Below are 18,201 nucleotides of genomic sequence, written 5' to 3' on the forward strand. Positions count from 1 at the left end.
CTAAGAAAACATGGCTTGTAAAACACTGTTCACAATAATAGCTGTTTCCCCATTAAGAGGCAAACGTGTTTTCTAAATATTCCCCAATGTTAAAAAAGCAAAAAAACAAAGTCTCATATCTTCATCTTTATCCTTTTACATCTAAACCTAAATTAAAACATGAATTGACTTTTCAAATTACACATCAAAAACCTTTATATTATTCAAAGAACTTCAAAACCAGTCTTACTTTCTGTAATGTGCCAAACACAGCTAAGCATTTTAAGAACAGCTTCCTTTATCACCTAAGCAGCAAGGTTTAAGAAGCCAACTCTGCTGAATTAACTACTAACAAGAAGTCCTCAGACTCTGCATCCTTGGTCCTACCTTCAAAATGCAAAGAAAACCTCCTTAGCAGCCTAGTTGATGGCAGAGCTGTCTCTCTATCTGCTGGCGGGGTTTGAGAGCACCGGCTAGGCCACAGATCCCTCTCTGCAGGTGTGAGCCTCGCTGTGGTTCAGGCTCACATTCATGGGTTCTGTGCGGTGCCACAGGAGAAAGTTTTGCATGTCTTATTTGGGGACTACAACCTTTCATTCTCCCTGTCTTATGTGCCTGAAGTCAACAAGTGCATGGCTGACTTACCTAGCCGAAGTCACAAAGTGCACATTCACTCTCTGAAAATTTTGTCCAAAAAGCCAGAAATAAAGAACTCTGACTTTTAATCTGCAGCAAATGACTTAGAATGTTTTTCCCCTCAATCAGTACAGACTGATTTGGGCGGTGAAGCTGCACAAGCAAGGACAGGAAATCGGACTGATGTTTCATGTGGATAACATAAGAACAGGAGCCCAATTTAAATGTCTTGATTGAAATACACATTACGAACCCAAGAGAGGGTTACTGCAGGCCTATGGTTTAACACATGGTCCCCAAGCCTGCTGAAAAGATCATGTTCAAGCATTCTCAAATTTCAAAATTACAGTTACTGTCTTGTAAGGAGCTACCTGGAGCATAATCACCTGTGTCTACTGTCCGGGCAGAACTCAGATGTGTTACTGAGCTCTCTGTAACCGGGCATGACTACTCAGTCATCCCACCTAGGAACTCACCTCATCGTAGAATCTCAGTCCCTACGTAGACCAGGTTTCTTGTTTTAATGCGATGGGTTGTTTTGTAGGCCCCAATGCATACAGCCAACTTGTAACTTCATCAGGACACATGCCTGTGCTTGGCTAATGACCATCACGTTACTAAACAAGGGCGCCTGCCTTTGTTACAATAGAAAAGTCTACTGAGTACGGTTTACTCACGTTAAGGGACTGAAATGAAATACACACTCAGGCCCTTTCAAGCAGGGAGCCCTATTCAGAGCCCTTTGCTCAGAAACAACTGCAACCCTGTCCAACTGTGATGGTTACTCCATGTACCTCAAACAAACACAAGGCTTCTGATGGCCTCCCTCAAGGTCTCATCTAATTAGATGCAGATCTATTCCACACTCACTAGTCCCCATCAACCACTCACCGCACTTATTTACAAGGTGTGCACGTAGGAGCTTGTACTTTTCTCAGGTTTCCATGCAATCTTTGTGTCTTAACCGCCCTATTAGAATAGCATAATAGGATATATATCCTGTAAAATACTGTTCTAAGCCATACATTTAGGAAAGTTGGCTCAGAGTTCTAAAAAGACAAATGGCTAAGGTAAGCCGATACCAATGCACCACGAATTGGGTTAGCTTGTGGGCAAAAGCCCACTGAGGGCCGCTGTTCCAAAGCCCCAGCCCCAGGAGGCAACTTGACCTCATACAGTTAAGTAAGGATTAGACAGTAACACAGTGCTGGCTTAGGACGGCAGAGACAGCAACAAGGGCCCCTACTTTTATAGCCAAGATAAAAGTTGAAAATCAATATTCTAAGCTACTTTCTGATCTTAATGTCCCTGGGAAAGGAGAATATCTGGGCTTGAAGCAAGTGTCCGTGAGAGACTGGGGGAAAGTAGCTCTTTTTTTCTTATCCTGTCTTCCTAGTAACTCTTCCAAACCCTGGAATACAAAAGCTGACCCATAAAAACTTTGGATATTCAAAGGACCCAACTTCTGGTTGTTCATCCCACTCTCTGGAAGCTTCCTGCAACTGATTCTAGTATAGAATCTGGGGTCAAAAAGGCTGTGCACTTCAGAAAAGGTGGTGATGCTAAGAACAACAGAAGGGAAGAAGAAAGGTCAAGAAATAACACCCTTCAAGGCAGCAAACGCAGAACTATTTTAACCTTGAAACTGTGACAGGACAGAGCCTGGTTTGTGTACTTGTCCATGTTTTTTGGACCCTCCATATCCTAGGCCTGGATGGGACCCTAAGAAACTATCTTGCTGAGTTTTACATGCTTGTCTCATATGTGACTAAACCACAAAAAAACTAACAATGAAGGCTTCAGGTGCTCAAGCCAAAACTGCTTCCGCGGATTAAAATCTAGTCATTGAAAGACCCACCCACTCATAGCGGCCCCGTAGGGTTTCCAAGGCTGTAAATCTCTATGCGAGCAGACTGCCACATCTTTCACCTGACAAGCCGCTGGTGGCTTTGAACCGCTGACCTTTTGGTTAGCATTTGAGCACCATAACCACTACTCCACCAGAGCTCCTTCATTAAAAGACAATAGATACAAATGGAGGGTGACATCAAGGAAAATCTATATTTGGTCCCAGATGTGTCTTTAGTGGAGAAAACCTCCAAAATGAATTGTTTCTGTAATTAGTTCCCAAGTTCAGCTTTGAGTCACCAAGTGAAGGTTAAGTGATTTTCAAAGAAGGAAGAAATTTACAAATAATGGCAAGCTAAGGACGTCGATGACTCCATTAACATTAATAGTGAATTACATTAAAAAGCCCTCATGTATAATTATCTGGAAACCCAATTGATTATGGGGCTGAAGTCAAGAACTAGGAGGTAAGACAGAGATATCAAACCACAGTGGCTTCCTGGCTGGCTCATCTTAGTGGAATTTTTGTTAAGATTTCCCACACAGAGACATGAGGGGGGCCACTCTTACTCCCAGCAGACTCAATTACACTTACCAAAAAAAAAAAGAGGAAAAAACCGACTAACCTACCACTAGCTGATTGATCTTTCACTCCATTTACTTTCCCGAGGCTCCGAAAGTCAATCCAGGAGGAAGTAAGAAAATTAAAGTGCTTTCTACCTACACTCCCTGCATGGTCCTGTGACCAAGATGTGTGACGGGCCAGTCATTTAACTCAGCTGTCATGCTCAAACTCAGTGATGACCACCAAAGGGTGGAAAAGCTTGAGGACAGTGGCAGCAAAAGGACCAGGAAATGCTTCCCAAAAACCTCTCCTGGAACTGAGGAAAGAGAGGGGGTAGACCGGCAGGTGGAAGGCCTCCTGGTGGAGGGGGGCCTTGGCAGGAGCAGGGAGGCTCCTCCCCTACCTCTCTCCATGACTGAACCACAGAGCAAGTCTGTAGGGTCTCTGACCTCCACTTGAGCACCTACACCCCTGTCTCCTGTCATAAAGTCCTAACATTTGATCGAAGGGACCTCAAAGCCCCTTCATTGAATAAACCTGGAATATGAGGGCCAGAGACCAAAGTAATTTACCAGACAGCGCCTATCAAGAAAATTGGATTTTCGCACAATTCACCCAGGAGACCGTCTGACGGCCACAGCATAGAGAAGCTGAGGAGTTAATTCCTCAGTACAATTTATTATTACGCTACTTATCCTAGGAGGCATTTTGAATTGTAAGACCACCGAATAATACCTTCAGACAAACTAAAGGATTTTCAGCACAAATGACAGAATTCCAGGGCATGTGAGTTGGTGCACACTTGCCCGTCCCCCAGGTGCCTCGCCTGTGGGGATGGCAGCTGTGCACAGGCACACAGGCCAGAAGGCCGGAAGGACGATATGAAATGTTTTGGGTGTCCTCCTGAGCATGCTGGATGTTCACTGTTTGGCTAAGTGGATCCTTAAACTTACCAGGAACAACTCAAAATAGACTCAGGTAAGAAAGATACAGACTTTAAATTATCCCTTTCCATCAAGTTTTTTTTTCTTTCAAATAATTAACCATTTTACACAGTTTTAGTACAAGTAGTAACACCTTGATCAAGTACCTCTTAAAAAAAAAAAAAAAAAAAAAAAAACGAAAAACCAAACCCATTGCCACTGAGTCAATTCCAACTCAGAGCAAACCTACAGGACAGAGCAGAACTGCTCCATAGGGTTTCCAAGGAGCGGCTGGTGGATTCAAACTGCCGACCTCTGGAACAGCAGCCAAGCTCTTAACCACTGTGCCACCACGGCACCCAAGTACCTCTAGGTGATCAGAACTCTCTCCTCACTATGGAAATAAGTACCTGGAGTTGAACTGAGAAAAAGAAGTTTTAATTTATCCCTAGGGCCCACTCTCTACTTAGCAAAGGTCCTTCGAAATCTTATTAAAAATAAAAGCAAACAAGAAAAAAAAAAAAAAGAAGTTTAACAGAAATACTTCTGTCGTTGAACTCAAAAAGGCCCAAGATATAAATTGTATTTTTAGTAACAGTCTCAAATTGAAAGAAATGAAATAAAAATAAACTTAATTATCTGGGTAAATGGAAGGGACCAAGAATACAAGTACTTTAAAAGAGAAAAACTTGAGCTGTCTTTTGGTTTTAAAACTATGTGATTTTCCAGTTCCAATACCTGACCTCTGTATCCACTGAATGTATACCAATTCATGTATTAAGAACTTGGCTCATTCTAAATTCTTCACACTCCAAAGGAAGGGGCTGCGGTACAAAAGGATTTGCCTAACCAGGCAGGTCTGGAGCATCCTGGGTGACAGGAAGGAAGCTAGGTTGTGAAATGCAAAGTACGTGAGGGACAGTGTAGGAATTAACTGGAAGGAGGGGTGGCCCACAGGCGAGACTGCCAGAAACAGCCAGCACACCACGCAAGCTTTCCTTTCTTCAAACCAGGTCTTTCTGGAAGCTCTTTGCCTTAAGACGTGGCTCATGCCACAGTACGCCCTCATAAACCTTGAGGTAAATTAAGTTCAAAACCAAAGCATATTTGATTTCCTACCCAAAGATGTGGTTGTTTCAGATGCCTAACATTCAGCAAAACAAGTCTTAGCCATGGTCCCTAGCCTGAAACAAAGGAATATGTGCGTATTAAAAAAACTAATAATAATCATCCTTTCTGGTGTTATTTTTAATTTTAAAATAGTTACGATATATTGGTGAAGGTTGCACAACATGACGAACATAACCAGCCTCACTGAACTGTATGTGTAAAAAATGCTAAATTGGCAGTTTTGTTTTAACACAATTTAAAAGATAATAGTAGTGTTACAGTTATGATCCAAAATGCATCCTCATCTTTAGAAGCAAATACCCCGGTATTATAGATAAAATGCTGTGTTGTCTGGAATTTCCTTCAAAATAATATGAAGTTGGGGGCTGTGAGTTAAGAGTGCAAATGAAACAAGACTGGCCAGGAGCTGGTAAGTGCTGCGGTGGTGGTGGGCACACAGGTCCATTACTCTGGTGTATTATTATGCAGTAGAATTACTGTGGTATATTATTAAAATTTTTTTAAATTTAAGTTTAAAAAAGGAAAAAAAAAAAACCATCCTTTCACCTGAACTTGTTGTTAGTTGCCATCGAGTAGATTCCGACTCACGGCAACCCCGTATGTGTAGAGTAGAACTATGCACCATAGGGTTTTCAAGGTTGTGAGGTTTTAGAAGCAGATCGCTGGCCTGTCTTCTAAGGCACCTCTGGGTGGATTTAACTGCCAGCCTTTTGGCTAGTAGTCAAGCGCTTAAATGTTTGCACCACGCAGGGAAGTAACACACAGAGCCGCCTCTGTCCACTGCCTCCTTCTCGCTTGTCCAGGATTTATTAAACAGTGATAGACCTTCGCTAGAACTGTTAACCTTCAGGCTTATTTTAACAAAGTTCTCACACCAATGACTTTCTTTTTAAAGGCCTTCATTGAAAAATACTTTTAAAAAACTGTTGGAAACTCTCAACAAAGAAACACGTGTAAAGACATAAATCAGTTTCATTAAAAAGACAAACTTCAAGCAGCCAAAAGCCAACCACAGGGTTAAGCACCAATCATTATTTCCCTAAGTTCCATGCTTTGTTTAGAAAAAGAGAAACATTCTACAGCATACCTGGGTAAGTTGTGCTTTCTTCAAATAAAAAAAGAGTTAAAGGATCAATTTTATTCTGTCATTCATGAATTTTTTTTCATGTTGAATAATTTTATTCTCCTTTTTAATGGTTACATGTTTTTGATGGACCTACAATATGTGTGGAATTCATACATGAAAAATACTGTAATCCTTTTTTGAAATTTTACTTTATGATTTTCTGGTTCCAAGTGACACCCAATATGCCATACAATTGCCTCCACCCTCTAAAATAAAACAAAGCAAGTTTTAAAGAAGGTTAGCAATTTCACGTAATAGCACATCCAATAAAACGTCAAATACCAGCAAGTCAAATCTGCATTACATTTTCATTCCACCACCAAGTTACCTGAACAATAAACTCGCTCTAGCTGAAAATAAAATTACCACTCACTGTTATCTTGAACAGCAGATCCAGGACATTCTCCCGTAAGCAATATAGCTGATATTGTGAGTAGTGCACCTCAAGTGAGAGCTAACTTTTAGCCTAGAAGAATCACTTCTGGAAGCTACCAGGACAGTGTGTGTCCATATCTCATGGTAACTCAACAAGCAGAAAGGAGCTTCACGGGTGCTGATGTCAGGCAGAGCCCTTTTACAGCCTGGTGATTGGTCTGATAGGTGAAGCACGGCTACCCGACACTTCCAGGGTAACTAAGTTCCCTACTATGTGTTTCTGTTTAAGAAAAATTATGCAAAACTTGGAAATAAGGCAAAAAGATTACTGTATGACTTTTCAAGGCCACATTAGAGCAGAGAGAAGGCTGCCTAGGGGTTATCTGAGTCTAGGGTGACCAAACCATCCGTTTTCCGTGACTGGGGAATTTCAAGAAAGTCTCAATATGAGTCTCCAGGTGGGAAGAGAACTTTGTTCAACTCATCTTTAGTATCAGGTAGTACCCAGACATGAAGTTGGGTTAATAAGGTATGAAGAATGACTTCTGTGTGGTAGAGCTGGTAGAAAAAGATAACCTCCCGGTTCCGTATGGTATTATTGCTCTGTCAGGATTAATCAGTTTAAAGCACATAACTTTGCAATTTTATCCCAACATTCTTTTTTCTACTCTATATCAGTTTGCTGAATCTTCCTTTGAAGCAGCTTTGTCATTCTCAGTGAGTTAAACAGAAATCTTCAACTCGTACTCACTGTGCATCTGTACGAAAATTATGTTTCTAACCTGATGCTTTTACCTTATCACTCTCTTAAAGGCCTCACAACACGATTGAGAAAAGGAAACAAACAACAAAAAAAGAGAGACTGCCTCCAGACACACGTAGAAGGACTAAAGATCCAGGAATACAAGGTGAACGTCAGCCTTATCTACAGCCAAGTGAAGAGTCTGAGAAATTAGTGCCTTGCTCAGCTTAAGTGTATACGGATTTGAGTTTGGATTCCCAAGTTAACCAGTTTTCCCCACTTGAAAAAAATATGTAGTAGTAAGCCAGATGAAAAAGACTGACACAAAAACTCGATTTGAGGGGGAAGAATTACTTTTTCTGTTTTCATTCCTAACACCTACTTTCCCCAAATCCCCCAGCTGGGGCAGCAAGTCCCTCGTTCAACAGGCACAGGGTCTGGGACTCTATACAAAGATTGTCCACAGCTGAGAAGCCCACATCTGCTTCTGACATAATCACGTGCCCTTGGCAGTGTTTACTCTTCCTATTCCAGTAGGTTTCCTAGACGTTTAAAACAAGGCTCCTCCAGGCAGGCCAGTACCCACATACCCTCTTCTCGGGGGCTGGAGAAATTATGACGTAGCATGCCAGGTTACGGTGTCCTTCCAAACTAAACAGACTTGGCCCTTTAATGACGACTCATACAGCATTTGTTTGAGGACATTAAATCCACTACCCTGCACTATCCTGTCCCTTGCTAAGACCCCTTAATATAACACTGCCTTTTTCTTCTCAAAACCCACCCTCAAATCCTCAGTACCAGGAGCCGACAGTAACTCCTGGGAAAACTTTCTCAAGCCCATTCTGTGCAGAATTAAATTCACTCTGCATTTCACACATGCCTCTACTGTCCATTTGTCACACACGAAAAGGCTACTATCTCCAAATCGTCCGTCTATTTTCATTGCCATGTCTCCACACAGAGCCTAGTGGTGTCTGCGGCACACAGCAGTTGGCTACCTGTCTACCGTCACAAAGCCCCACACCTACAGGTGGGGAAGACGTGCACCAGAGCAGACCACTGCTGTTACTGCCCACCTCAAAACCTAACATACGACCAGGGCAAGGGATGAATACAGAAACTCTGCCTTGTCTAAGAAGGACCGACATTAAGGGACTTTCAGGCACTGATTTTCCCATAAAAAGTTCTGGGAGAAGAAACAAATAAACCCTCATTCTTTTAATTTTCTGTTTAGACAATATCGTTTTGCCCTAAATCCACAGAATTAACTGCATTACCTATACCTAAAAGCAAGCACGAGTATCAATACATTTCTCCAAAACACAATCCGATACGGCCAACTCCGCTACTTCGAGTGATGGGAACGGGTACTTCAAACCAATGAATTAATTCAAGCAAAATTTACATTTGGCTTTAGAGCTCAGTCATGTTCAAACGTATATGCGTAACGACACCCTCAAAGATAATCCAGCGATGACTATGGTGAACTCAGTGCGTGTGCTCTCTAAGAAATCTACAGTCCGGCACCTGGACAGGGCACAGCTCAGGCTGTAGATAAACGGGGTCATTAGCACCTGCAGCACCTGCCAGAGCTGGAAGGAGGCTCAAGGTTTCAAACTTCATTTATGTTTTGACTGTATAGTCCATCAGCACAAACCAAACTTTTTCAATAGGATCTGACTCTGATGGGGGGGGTTTCTGTTTTGTTTTGAACCAAACACAAATGAAGGCTGAAGAAGGTAAAATTGAACACCTAAGGGTGGGAAGGGTAGAAAACAAATACAAATCGTTTTGGCACTGAGATTCCACAAATTGTCCACTAGTCATATATAAGCTTTCTACTGAGAGCCTGGTCCCAGGCTACATCTTATGAAGAATCCTTGTCCACTTGCATGCCCTTTCCTGGATAGGCTAGCAAGAGGTGGTGATTGGCAGGGACGGATAACTCAATAAGCAAGGTACACACCAGCTTACCTGTGCTTACTTACTATCTGTAGTGCACAATTTCACCTGTTTTTCACCTTCTGCCCCTGGTGATTGCCCTCTGGGGCATGTGTCAGGGGTAAGTTAGAGAGATTGTAAGCACTAAATTAAAAGTTATAAAAGGCAGAATCTGGGAGCATTTAAGGTAAAATTAGCACCTTTGCCCAAGACAACAATACACTTCATACACATAGAAGACTGTGACCCCATTTTAATTGTGGGGGAAGCTTTGAGCCACTGCAGTTAAAAGATTACTTGAAGGACGTCCTGGGAGGTGAATGAGCAAGGGAGCATACGAACCTCCTACCCATTCTCCTCACCAGCCTTTGATCTGCTCTTTCCCCACAACTTCCCCCGATCTCACCCTGTTCAGGTCAGGACACAGCAGCACAGGGATGCTCTCTGTCCTCTTTTTCCTTGTGAATTAAGGGAAGCGTCGCCTTTGGTATGCTCCACATTAGTTTCCCTTTGCACACCTGCAGAAAACACGGAGGGATCCCAGCTGCTGGTGACCCGAGGTCTCTCTTGCTCATCATCGTCCTCACAAATATAGTGAGATCCATGTTTGGGTAAGGCAGCGGGTCTGTGAGACTTCTGTGAGCGGACACTGGCCGACTGGGAGGGCAGGGCATTTTGTCCTCTTCGCCTGCATTCTTCTGCAAAGGCGTCTTCGTCAGCCACACCTGAAAGCATATAATTCAAGAGGGGAACATGAGCTTGGCAAAACGGCGAACAGCTGTCACTCCACTCAAAGGCAATGGAAATTATACTTCTCTGGTTTTGAAGCTAAAGGGTAATCACATATTCCCAGACGATCACCATCAACTACCACAGCAACCACATTTCTGCAGCAGGAGAAGAAAAAAATGATCTCATTGCATCAATTGCACTATCGGGACCTGTGCTTTGCCTTCCAGAAGGAAAAGAGAAAAAAGTCCTCTGAAAGTCAAATGTATCTCTGCTACAGCAATAAACAGCTCACCAACCACACCCCTTATGGCACAGAAATGACTTACAAAGGCACAACTGACTTGGATCTTTTCCTAGAGTGATTATATACTATCAAAATCATTGTCAAGGATGGCAATTCTTGACAAATTTGTTGTGAAAAGTCAATCTAATGGTCTCTTCCTGGAAAAGAACGCACTGAACCCAGAGATTTCACTTCCATACAGCTTTAATTCTAGGATCTGTGCGCACTGACTGGCAGAGACGATATTACATCCCCATCAGACATAAAAACATGCATGTTTTAGTAGAGGTGATGGCCTCTGAGAAACAAAACTTCTGCAAGATTTGTATATATCAAGCTATCCTATCAAATTACATGCTTGTTTCCCAGTCCATTCCTAGCAGATGTACTAGAAGTTCTCAGCTAAGCAGGCTTATGTGCTTGTCATCTATATAGCATCACATACGCAGTCAAAACATATTTGGTATTAAATTTTATTTCTATTAATCCTTTGAAAATAGAAAAAAATTTTGGACATTGGGTGGATACTAGGAATAAAATAAGGAAACGAATCATAATATTTACTGATTTCACCTTTGATTCTCTGGAAGTCTCTGGCTGGCAGTCACATCATGGATATAGAAGAAAAAAGCAGTTAGAACTCCAATACTAGAATTGTGAACTATCCACCTGACGTGAACAGTAAAACAAAAAGGGGCAGAATTCTTCGTACCTCTTAAAAATTCCATTCCTTAGGAGCAGAGAAGGAAATTCCTGTCTATCTTCTAATGAGCAGCTGTTGTCAAACGCCTTTTAAATACCAGATCATTACGCCTAGTGCTTAATATTCTGGGCCCTAAGAAAGTGATCTGTCTTAGAAGAAGTGCAGCCAGGACGCTCCTTAGAAGCGAGGATGGTGAGACTTGGTCTCACTTACTTTGGACACGTTATCAGGAGGACCAGTCCCTGGAGGAGAACATCACGCTCGGTATAGTAAAGGGTCAGCAAAAAAGGGGAAGACCCTCAATAAGATGGACTGACACAGTGGCTACAACAACGGGCTCAAACAGAGCAACGATGGTGGGGATGGTGCAGGACTGCGGCAGTTAATTCTGAGGTCCATGAGGTTGTTATGAGTCAGAACCGATTCGACAGCACTTAACAAGAAAGTGATCTGGAAAGTCACTGAGGCAGAGCACCAGCCCACAGCAGTCTTATTCTTCACAATACAAAGTTTCTCCCCATTTACTGGCTCTCCCCCAGCCATTATACAAAGGAGTATTTGCTGATTTAAATACTCCTGAAATGAAATGTAAAAAGAAATAAATGTAATTTTTTATATTATAATTATTTGTATACCACTGATTAGGACCTGAGTGTCAGGTACCATGCTGGGGAAAAAAGGGCCTGCCCTCAGGAGGCCTAGCTTAAACTAAGCCTTCAGCATTATTAAGCTACACCTCATCAATACAATAATTTCTGAACTGAAACGACTGGCCCTCAAATGAAATCTGGCTCTCAGCTCCTCCAAGAAGCACTGGCCATTGGAGAGCATGATAGTGACCACAGGTGAAAAGGACAGCTTTCCTACAGAGTATCTCCTACAACCACACAAAGTACAGAAATCAATTTCTGAGAAATACTAAGACTCCATGTAACACATATTCCGGGGCTCAGAGGTCTTCTAAATTAGAGGTTTCAATGGTTAGAGGTTTTCCAAATTAAGTGTCAAGTTGGTCAGAGGAGGGTGTTAAGTTTATTAAAACCTTTGAATCCCCTACAGCACTGAGCACAGCAGGTGCTCAACAGATGTGTCCCACTGTTGTCTAGAATTCAGACACTGCACCACTGAAGACAAAGACTCGACTTATTAACAGGTCTCAATTTTTCATCTTTTATACCAATCATACCTCCCCACCATTTGAACATAAAAAGCAACAGTTGTTATTTTGGGAGCCATTTAACAAAATAACTACAAATTATTTTCAGCAGTGCCAGCAGGTCATACAAGCTGAGAGGAAGTGATTGGTGACCCTATACACGACATTCACAGATGTCACTATTGTCCAAACCACATTTTTAATATCCCATGCCACAAGTCCTCCCGCACCCTGCTTGAGAAGCCCTGACAAGGTGTACTGCACCAAGAGAATAGGAACTCACTGCATTTGTCTCAAAATCAAATCTCATTACTGAGCTGAGAGGAAACAGAAGCACTAGACCTGACTGACTGTCTTTTTGATCTTGGGTAAGTACTTCACTCACAGACCGTTTCCTCACCTGTAAAAAAATAAGCAATTTGGTCTGGGTGATTTCAAAGACCCTCACAAATCTACAATTCTCTGGCTTTGCTGAGTAAAGGAAAACTAACAAGCAAAATGAAGGGTATCACAGGTTTGAACTTAGGCATCAAAAAACCATATACAGAGCACTACTGAATATCCTTGTCAGCGGGAGGGAAATGCTTAAGGGAAGATCAAAAAGGTTTCCTGGGGAAGGTTGAATTCCATGTCAAAAGCTGCCATAGCAATTAGGGGGCAGTTTCACCCCCCGCCCCCCCGGGGCTTCTGTGAAATGCAATACCCAGCATTAAGCATCACAGTCAATAAAACACAGGTATGTTCCCAACTACCTGGAGCCCTGTGAGGGAGTGGGATCCACGGTGTAATGAAAATTACTGTTACATGGCTCTTAAAACTGACCGTTCGGGATTTTACTTCAAAAGTATACCAGGAAACTGAAGGGGGGAGAGGAGCGGGAGAGAGGTTTTGGCTGTGAGGTTTCCGTGCGCTCACCTGGCTGCATCCTGTGATTCATGTGTCCCCCTGGTGATGAGTCACAGCCCCGTCACTAGGCACCCTATGGTTGGCAAACAGTCACCCCAGAAACCAAGGAGAAATGCTTTTAGCATTAAACATTACCCAAGGCATATGATCAGCTTCTTTCCACCTTGGAAGGAAAAAGAAATTGGATCCCATGTAAATAAAAGCAGGAAGCGTAGAACACGGACTAAAAATGTTCAGATTCCTTGGGTTCAAAGCTTTGAAGGTCTCCTAGCCCATCCCCTGCCTTCTCGGCAGAAGAAAAAGCACCTAAAAATTCTGATGCAATTTTTAAAAATTATACTTTGCCAAGTAAAGTGTAGTACTTAAGAAAAAGATTTTTTAAGCTTTAGGTATATGACAGACTGAATACTAAATTCAGTATTTTTAAAATCCACTTTGGTTTTGTCAATAATGATGCCCTTCGATTTAAGTGGAGTGTGAGCATTACAACCTTCCAACTGTGATTTACTGCAGAGCTGGGGGCAGCCCTCTTTACCTCATCGCACTTACCTCACTAGCAGCCATGAAGTCTCAGATATTTCAAGTCAACTCAGGACCAAGCCTTCCCTACCATTCATTCAGTCGTATTCCACGAGAAAGAGGTGGAATGCTCCCGGCTCAGTCTCCAACAACTATTTGTCATTCATAATTCTGCACACACAGCTGCAACTACAAGTTGAGACTTACCTCCCCTGCTTTAAGAATCAAACCTGAATCTGCATAGGTAACTGCTGGTTTTTGTTTTCCTCATTTCCAGTGTATGGCAAGCCTGTCATCTGGTTCTTCTCTATTACTTGGTCTTTGGTGGAGCTAGTTTACAAGTTAAAACAATACTGATGGACAAACGTTTTCAGTTTCTTGCATCTCGAGAGTTTGGCTGGGTCCATCTGGGGCTAGGCAAGCCATAATCTACTTAAGAAAAATCAGCCTTTGGATGTGGCTTCTACCATCACAGGTTGTACTAAGTAAGCTATCTATCTTTCCCATGCCTACGATGCACGGAAACAGGCTGGCTTTCGGAATTGTTTTGTAAGTGTTGTGTTTACTTACTGTATAGAAAATAAAATGCTATGACGTTAAGCTTGATATTTTGAAACCAAATAGACAAATGGATCAAATATACACATTGAACGTTTATGGGTTAACTTTTTGTTATTTCCCCAAACTAGACAGATACCTGTTTTGGGTGAAGACTTTGTATTTCTTATGATACACTTGGCATTAAGAAGGTATTCAAATGGCTGGAGAGATTACTTAATTTTAGAATTCAGGGTAACCATGGAGCAATATATAAAGTTTGTCTCTAAAGGGGAAAAAGCCAAAGGCCTTAGATCATCCCAGTAATTTAAGGATACACCATCATTAAGTAGCACTGCAATTTTTACCTGTAAGTCCCATCATTACGGCCCCAACTCACCTATTCCTTACTTATTACTGCCCAATGGAAAGCTTTAAGACTAACTTAATAGGTCTCTGAATGCTTACCTGAGCTGCTTCTCTTACTAGGGAAATTCTCCGTCCCCAATCCTCTCATCCTATGCAAATCCTCTTCAACATTCAGGCTGCTGGTCTCACCTCTGGGAAGCCAGAACTCCTTTGTCTCAACTCCTACTGGACTACAGTGGGAATTCTCAAGGATTACAGCATGCAGCTGGGGTTGAAAGCTACTGTTCTCTAGTCTCCATAGTAACCCTTTTTGAAACAAGTGGTAGGAACACACATAATTTAGCACCTAACTCTTCCATACGACAGTATCTTACTTACCCAAGTAGACTGCTCCTTAGGGAGGGCAAATATAATCTCTACGTATCACCCCAACTGTAACCCACCATCACCACCACGTCATTTTATAAATTCCTTTGGACTTGCCATTCCTTGCCCCAAGTCAGTAATTCTCATGTTTTGAAGATGGGCATGTATTATTCAAGGACAATCAAGTCAGTTTAAGTGATTTCCTTATCCAAAATCCTCACTGGACATTTTCTGGAAAGAATCACTCAGCAGCCATCCATTCATTCAAGCACTCTTTTTGGACATACTAAATGCATAGCACAGTACTACTGACAGGTGTTTTTAGAAAACAGGAGGCCACAATTCCCAAAACTGATAATCGAGCTGCTGGTGACATAAACGTACTACTTAACTTTTTTTTTTTTTTCTTAAGCATGTCTAAAGAAAGGAATACCATTGTTTTAAGAAGGATAACAGCAAGATCAACTGCAATCATTTTAACCATTCGGGACCAAAAACACTCTGGCAGGCTCTGGTTCTCCAAAATTTCAAGACTGCTCAAGACCCGCTGCTCCTAAGTTTTCACTTGCTAAATGCCTGAATTTATCAGACAGCCTCCTACAACTCTGAGCAAGAGAAATGAGAAGAAAAGGGTAAGTGGGTAAGGAGAGTAGTGATATTGCACTTAGAGGCACATGGACAAAATCAGAAGAGTTGTGAAAACGTCTTGGAACAAGTATTATCTAATAACCTTTCTTGTTCTAACAATGCTTCCCTGCCACCAGATTTCTGCCCCCAGATCCAAGTGGCATCTTAAAATAACAACAAGCTGCTGTCAGTTCTCAATCTTGTCTACACACCATAATCACCTAGGTAGGAAGCTTTAGAAATACTGATGGCCTAGGTTCTGCTGCAAGTTCTGATTTAATTGGTTTAAGATGCAAACTGGCATGGAGAGTCTACAAAGGTGACTAGTTAACTGTAACTGTAATGTGCACCCCAATAATGAACCACTGCACCAAGCACACCTGTTAGGGCTTCACTAAGGCAGTTCTAAATGTCTCAAACCTAAAAGTTCAGCCAGGAAAGTGATGCAAAGTCAAAGTAGGGCTGGCTCTATGCCTTTGAGGCAGACAGCACCACAGAGACGGCACACATACAGGCCAAGGAATGACATGAAATTAATTCTGAAGCCCCCACAGAGAGTAACCTGGGATACTACTAGACTACCTTTATCCTGGTCTACTGTCCTCTAACTCACCATGGTGAAGGAGGGAGCTGAGGCTGCTTATACGAGAAAATAAATCTCAAAGAGTTTGTGAGAATTCACTAGACAGGATCTTCCTGTCTGCTGGCCTAGGATTTGAAAAAAAGCAGCCCTTACACAAACCCTGGAATAGGACTTGCATGCAAAAGTGGCTTTAAGGAACTCACTGAGTTTATCAAGTTATCCCACAGAAATAAAACAACTGCAAAATGGTCTGAGGGCTCCAAGGAGCTCACAAAAACAAAGCTGCTCTCAAAAAGCTTGCTTTAATTTATGCAAATTTCACACACTACTCCACAATACATCCCTCTCTGCTTCCCAGTTCTCCCCAACATGCTACACTCCGTATTTCTACCCTCATTGCTTCCAGTGTGCCTGAAGTCTGAGACACTCGGCATTTTGTAGGATCTACGGGCCATGCCACCCAAATAAATCTACTTCACGAGCTAGACAAATTTATGCTTAAGTTTCTAGGATTTAGTTTGTCCTCTTGTGTTGAGGAAGGTTTCAAACCATATAAAGGTATAGGTAAACTACCGTTTGATATTTAAACAAATAACCATTAAACTACACCTTTTAAAAATAATATGTAATAGAGCAAAAATCACTAATTCCTAACCCTACGAATGCAAATGGTCTCATAAGCTTAGAAAATGTAGCCGCTGGGTTACATTTCTTTGCTATATTCTTCTGCTCCCTTATCCCCTTCCTACCCCAGCATCCAGCGATGCACCCTGAAGTTTAGAACGGAAAACCGAAAACAAAAACCAAACCCAGTGCCGTCGAGTCAATTCCGACTCATAGCGACCCTACAGGACAGAGTAGAACTGCCCTATAGTTTCCAGGGAGCGCCTGGCGGATTCGAACTGCCGACCCTTTGGTTACCAGCTGTAGCACTTAACCACTATGCCACCAGGGTTTCCTCAGAAAGGAAAACCTACTATTAAATTGCAGATGCTGAAGCAGCAGAATCCAATTAATTGCTGTCACCACGTAGACCTCTTAGCTTGGCCAGGACCCCCACAAAACAACACAAGCCTTTCCCTGGATTCTCTGGCAGCGAGAACCGGCTAGTAAGAATTCAGACAGCATCAAATACCATCTTTCCATAAGGAGTCCCATTACCAAAGAAAAAAAAAAATTCTGGTTCCTAATTTGGTTAGCACAGTAACACAAAGTAGACCAAAAGCCTGATGACAAAAGGGGGATGGGAAGTTCTTTTAAGTTTCTAAACTGTTGATCTCCAGCAGAGGAGAACAGTGCATATGATGTAAACCAAAAATGGTTTTCCTTGGCAAGAAAATCTTGCAGTAAGGAAAATGAGCTGCTCTGAACTAAGACAATATACCTGTTTATTCTAACCAAGCAAAAATTATTGGGCCAAAAAGAAGCTTACTTCAAATAAGCAACAACATACTGAGCGTTACATATTTTTAAAATCAGAATCAACAATGTCCACTTTAGGTCACCTGTTACTGAAGAAATGGACTGAAAATTCTACTTCCTTCAAGATAAAAACAATTGTTTTAAAGTGAGATCTTGTCCCTAACGACACAAATCCTACAAGCTGGTTCACTGAAGACGAGCTTCTTGCCTCATTGCATTTAGCACTCACAGAATTCCATGGATGCTTTCCATGCCTGTTTTCGTCACACTTCTTGAATGATGGTGCCATCCAACTACCATGGCAAAGGTGGAGCTTCTGAAGTTCCTGGTATTCTCTAAGTTAAAATGGATGGTATGTATTACCTATCAATAACACCTGGCTTCACTGCCAAGTATCTTTGGTTTCTTCAGAAATTAAAAGTACACATAACACTTTCACCAAATGGAAACTGGCCTACATTACAAGCAATTTTAAACAAGCTAACAGTAAGGGAGGAGGTATATAAGTCATACAGAACTGAACAAGAAATATCAAAAGTAGGCAGTACCAAGAGTGTAGACAAACGCAACCACACGGCACCACTAGTGGCAACGCTGACGCTGGAGCCGTGACTTCAGCAGGTCCCCAGCACTGCTTGCCACGGGCTGGTAGTAAGGATCAGGGGCAGCTGCATTGCGCAGCCACACTGCCCAGCCACACAGGCAGCGGTGAGAATCAGAGGAAGTCTC

At 42.2% G+C, this 18,201-nt stretch overlaps 1 protein-coding gene across 6 annotated transcripts in view; it reads right to left on the bottom strand.

Moving 5' to 3' along the window:
* DNAJB6 (DnaJ heat shock protein family (Hsp40) member B6) overlaps positions 1-18,201 on the bottom strand; it is an 87,630-nt gene that overhangs the window by 21,236 nt on the left and 48,193 nt on the right. For 4 of the 6 annotated variants that reach the window (XM_049863473.1, XM_049863472.1, XM_049863476.1 and 1 more), the window contains one exon: positions 9-9,994. In XM_049863473.1, coding sequence (XP_049719430.1) covers positions 9,681-9,994 — 314 coding nt within the window. In that variant the 3' untranslated portion in view covers positions 9-9,680. Of the gene's footprint in view, positions 1-8; positions 9,995-18,201 lie in introns of those variants that run through there. The other 2 variants (XM_049863478.1, XM_049863477.1) reach the window with 1 other exon arrangement.

The sequence above is a fragment of the Elephas maximus genome, chromosome 20 (assembly GCF_024166365.1).
Source record: "Elephas maximus indicus isolate mEleMax1 chromosome 20, mEleMax1 primary haplotype, whole genome shotgun sequence".
Lineage (NCBI taxonomy): Eukaryota > Metazoa > Chordata > Mammalia > Proboscidea > Elephantidae > Elephas > Elephas maximus.